The sequence below is a fragment of the Adiantum capillus-veneris genome, chromosome 10 (genome assembly GCF_014529385.1).
Source record: "Adiantum capillus-veneris isolate H3 chromosome 10, ASM1452938v2, whole genome shotgun sequence".
In the NCBI taxonomy this organism is placed as follows: Eukaryota; Viridiplantae; Streptophyta; class Polypodiopsida; order Polypodiales; family Pteridaceae; genus Adiantum; species Adiantum capillus-veneris.
This window is the reverse complement of record NC_140940.1, coordinates 52,780,590-52,783,864: the sequence shown is the minus strand read 5'-3', so window position 1 is coordinate 52,783,864 and position 3,275 is coordinate 52,780,590. Positions and strand designations below refer to the sequence as shown.

The window sequence follows — 3,275 nt, the reverse complement described above, 5'->3', positions numbered from 1 at the left end:
CTCTTTGGTAACATGCAAAAGAGAGGAGAGTTTTGTGAATGGTATGTGTTCACACTTTTCATTTTTGTATTGATGTCCACGTGCTGTGAATGTTGTTTGAAGTTTGACTTTGTGAATGTTCTAGATGAGATAAAGGCTACATGGGATCCTCTTTGGAATGAAATCAATGAAGAATTTGAAGCCGAGTTTAAAAAAAAAAAGAAAGTTTCAAGATCTCACAAATCACATGTTCTATGTTTGGGAAGGGAATCGTCGCACCGTGGCTTGGAGGGAAGCGATAAAAGAGAAGTTCTCCACTTCAAAGGAGAAACATTGTCGAGTCCTATGCACCATTATAGATCCCACTAAGGTGCCAGAGATTGCCTTGCTAAGCAGTTTACAACGAATGAACTTGTAAGTGTTGATGTTTCTTCTATCTTTGCTAACACTTGAATGTGAGTATCAAATGGTTTTTTGGTCTTTCAATGCAGCATGAACACTCATGCTCTTGTTGTCACTCATCTTCATGATGAGATTCTCAATACGACACAAATTTGTACAGCGGACCATGAAATGTATCTAAAGGGTTTGCTAGATAGAGATCAAAAACTTATTGCCGTTGTACGGAAGAAGAATGCCAAAGGTACAGAGACTTGGTATCCACTTACGTGATGGTACCTTGGTAGATTGGTCTATGACGTATGTGTCAGACTAAATGAATTTTACTCTCATTTAAATGCATGATTTCAAAGCTTGTTAACGTATATTTAATTTTAGATTCAAATGACAAAAGAAAAAGAAAAGCGAGTTGCTCTTATCAAACAAAGCTTGTTTGCGGAAGAGCATCAGAAAGAAGAAGAGAGAATTTGTGAGGAGATTACTCACAAATATCAGGATCGAATTGGAAAGGTATGTAGATAACATGAATTCACGGCATTCTCTTGAGAAAAACGTGCAAAAAGTTACTTAAGTACTTGTCATATGCAATATTAAATTTTTCAGCTGCTTAACATTGTTGATCCCAATCTTGGGACGGATTGGCTAGCAAGAGTTTTGTCTTTGAAATGGGTTCTTGATAGTTGGGCTACGTTGGAGAAGCTGAACTTAATAGCACTTCAAGACGCCCCTGTGAAAAACAAGATTCATTCGGTTTCATTATTGGAAGCAGACAAGATTACAAGGAGTGCATATGGTTTGAAAAAGGGAGATCACGTCTTTTGCATGTAAGTATAGCTAAGATTAAAAGTACTAAATATATCATGCCTTTATATATAAGTCTAACTTTGTCTCCTCTTTTTATTTGGGAATGTAGCTGGCTTCGTAGAGAGGGTTTTTTGGCTCGGGTTTTTCAGAGGGCATTTCAGATTGTGTTAGATGTTTTGGATGTGCCAGGCGGGGTGCCTTTGCAGCATTATTGCACTCTTGCATTCTACTTTGAAGAAATTAAATTTGAGGCGAGGCCCTATCTATTTCCAATAGAGGTGTCTCTTGGAGTGAAGACTAAGGATATCGATAAGCAGGCATTAAAGAAGGTGGATACATTGAGAATGGCAGCACAACGTTTGGCTTTCAGGTGAATCACTAACTGACTTAGATATATAATATTCGTTGTTATTGTTTCTTACATTCGTGTCACCTAATTGACCTTTGTAGATTCTTCATGTTCTTAGTTACCAAGAGTGTCTTGCCTGCCATGCCCTTTCTGGCTAGACAGTGGACTTAGCTAGCGATCCAAGACACAAGCATGTATCCCTCTACTATGCACACATTGACTCCTTGGGAGATAGATAATTGTCCATGGTGGATAGATGGAGAAGAGGCATGTTCTTGGACGTGAAAGAGAGCTACAAGAGATGATATCAAAGGATGCTGCGATGAAGGTTCCTCCCGTAGACATAGTAGAAGAGAGTCGTGCAGGTATGTTTGATCATGCTCATATTTACCTATCTAAAAGTTATAGTTCTCTGATTTGAAGTTATCTATTTTAGCAATGCGCAACTCACAAAAGGAAAAGGAGAGGGTTGTGGATCAGATCATTGAGGAGGAGGTGGAGCCACCTCCAGGTAAACTACAAAAACATTTGTTAATGCTTTCCTTCCACGTGGTCGATGCATGGCTTATTAAACCTTACTGTAATGTCTCAGTTTCTCCTGGCACGATCTTGGCTCGAAGGAGTATCTCTTTTGTTTATATTATGGAGTCTCCATCTCATTGTCTCTCTAGTTCTATGGATACTCAATGCATGGCTATTGTTGGGGACTACATTGCCATTGCTGCAGACTATAGGGCGGGGATCCGTAATCTTGCATGGGTCCTGTACACGAGCATCTCATGCGGGCACGCTCTGACTCTATCTTGTATACCTGTGGCACAAAATCAGTTTCATGGGCTGTAAATTTGATTTTCTTAGATCTTCCATTCGGTGGGTTCCTCTTAGGCTCCTCTAGTTCACCTCGTTGGGACATTTGCACTGAGGATCATGTACGTGCTGGTGTTCATTTGGCATTCTCGACATTGGCGGATTCTGGATGGCTATTGATCATGGTTTCTTTGGCAGGTCTATCTTGTTTATAGTCATGCAAAAAAATTGTAATATAAATTTGTGGTATTTATCATTGATATTTAGTTAAAATAACAGGAGAGGCCGTTGGCTGGGTGGAGAGATTTTCTCGTGCTTCGGAGATGGTGGTTCATCGACGCATTGTAGTGCTCCATCATGGAGTATATGGTTATGTGGAGAGTTTTGGTGTTCGTGTGGAGGTGATACATTTGTTTTTACATCAATATTTCAGCACTTTGTCTTGTTGTTTGCTCTAATCGTGTGTCTTCTTTTGCAGTGTAATTGCTCTATGCTATTTATGATTCACAGAGTGGGTATGCGTCCACCTTGCTTTGTATCAGAAAGCGCTGCCTTGTTCTCCCGTCTTGGTATGCACTCTTCGGATTCTTTTATGGTGCATCACCTTCCGGAGCGCTCTCAGGCTAGATCATTATCAGGTGAGCCATTGCGAGGAGGACTGCAACGGAGCCATTCTTTCATTGCATGTTTTGTGGAGCTACTTTACTGATGAGGAGGTATTTGTTTGGAGCTTGGATGTGGCACAGCCCCTGTACTAGCAGCTTGCTTGGCTTCAGGATGAGCATGTGTTGCAGTCGACATTGATGAGCCACTGATTTCAGGATATGTGTTACCGTTGCTTCGTCCTAGAAAGCGGGGCAGAGAGGAGGCGTCCACCTCTTTAGATATTGATGATGAGAGTGACATGCCATCGTGTGTCAATCCCTTTGACGACTAG

At 40.9% G+C, this 3,275-nt stretch overlaps 1 protein-coding gene across 1 annotated transcript; it reads left to right on the top strand.

The window, feature by feature from the left end:
* The first annotated feature begins 762 nt into the window (after positions 1–762).
* LOC147448852 (uncharacterized) lies at positions 763–3,275 on the top strand. The gene is made up of 11 exons (XM_086521470.1): positions 763–892; positions 1,031–1,202; positions 1,292–1,552; positions 1,633–1,684; positions 1,788–1,896; positions 1,968–2,042; positions 2,124–2,276; positions 2,390–2,536; positions 2,618–2,739; positions 2,817–2,859; positions 3,121–3,275. Exons 1-11 carry the CDS (start codon positions 763–765, stop codon positions 3,273–3,275), a joined length of 1,419 nt encoding a protein of 472 aa, XP_086377596.1.

Coding starts and splice junctions, on each gene's coding strand:
- LOC147448852 (XM_086521470.1), top strand. CDS start 763: ATGACAAAAGAAAAAGAAAAGCGAGTTGCTCTTATCAAACAAAGCTTG. Junction 2,277..2,389: donor AGACTATAGGGCGGGGATCC/GTAATCTTGCAT, acceptor TGATTTTCTTAG/ATCTTCCATTCGGTGGGTTC. Junction 2,537..2,617: donor GATCATGGTTTCTTTGGCAG/GTCTATCTTGTT, acceptor TTAAAATAACAG/GAGAGGCCGTTGGCTGGGTG.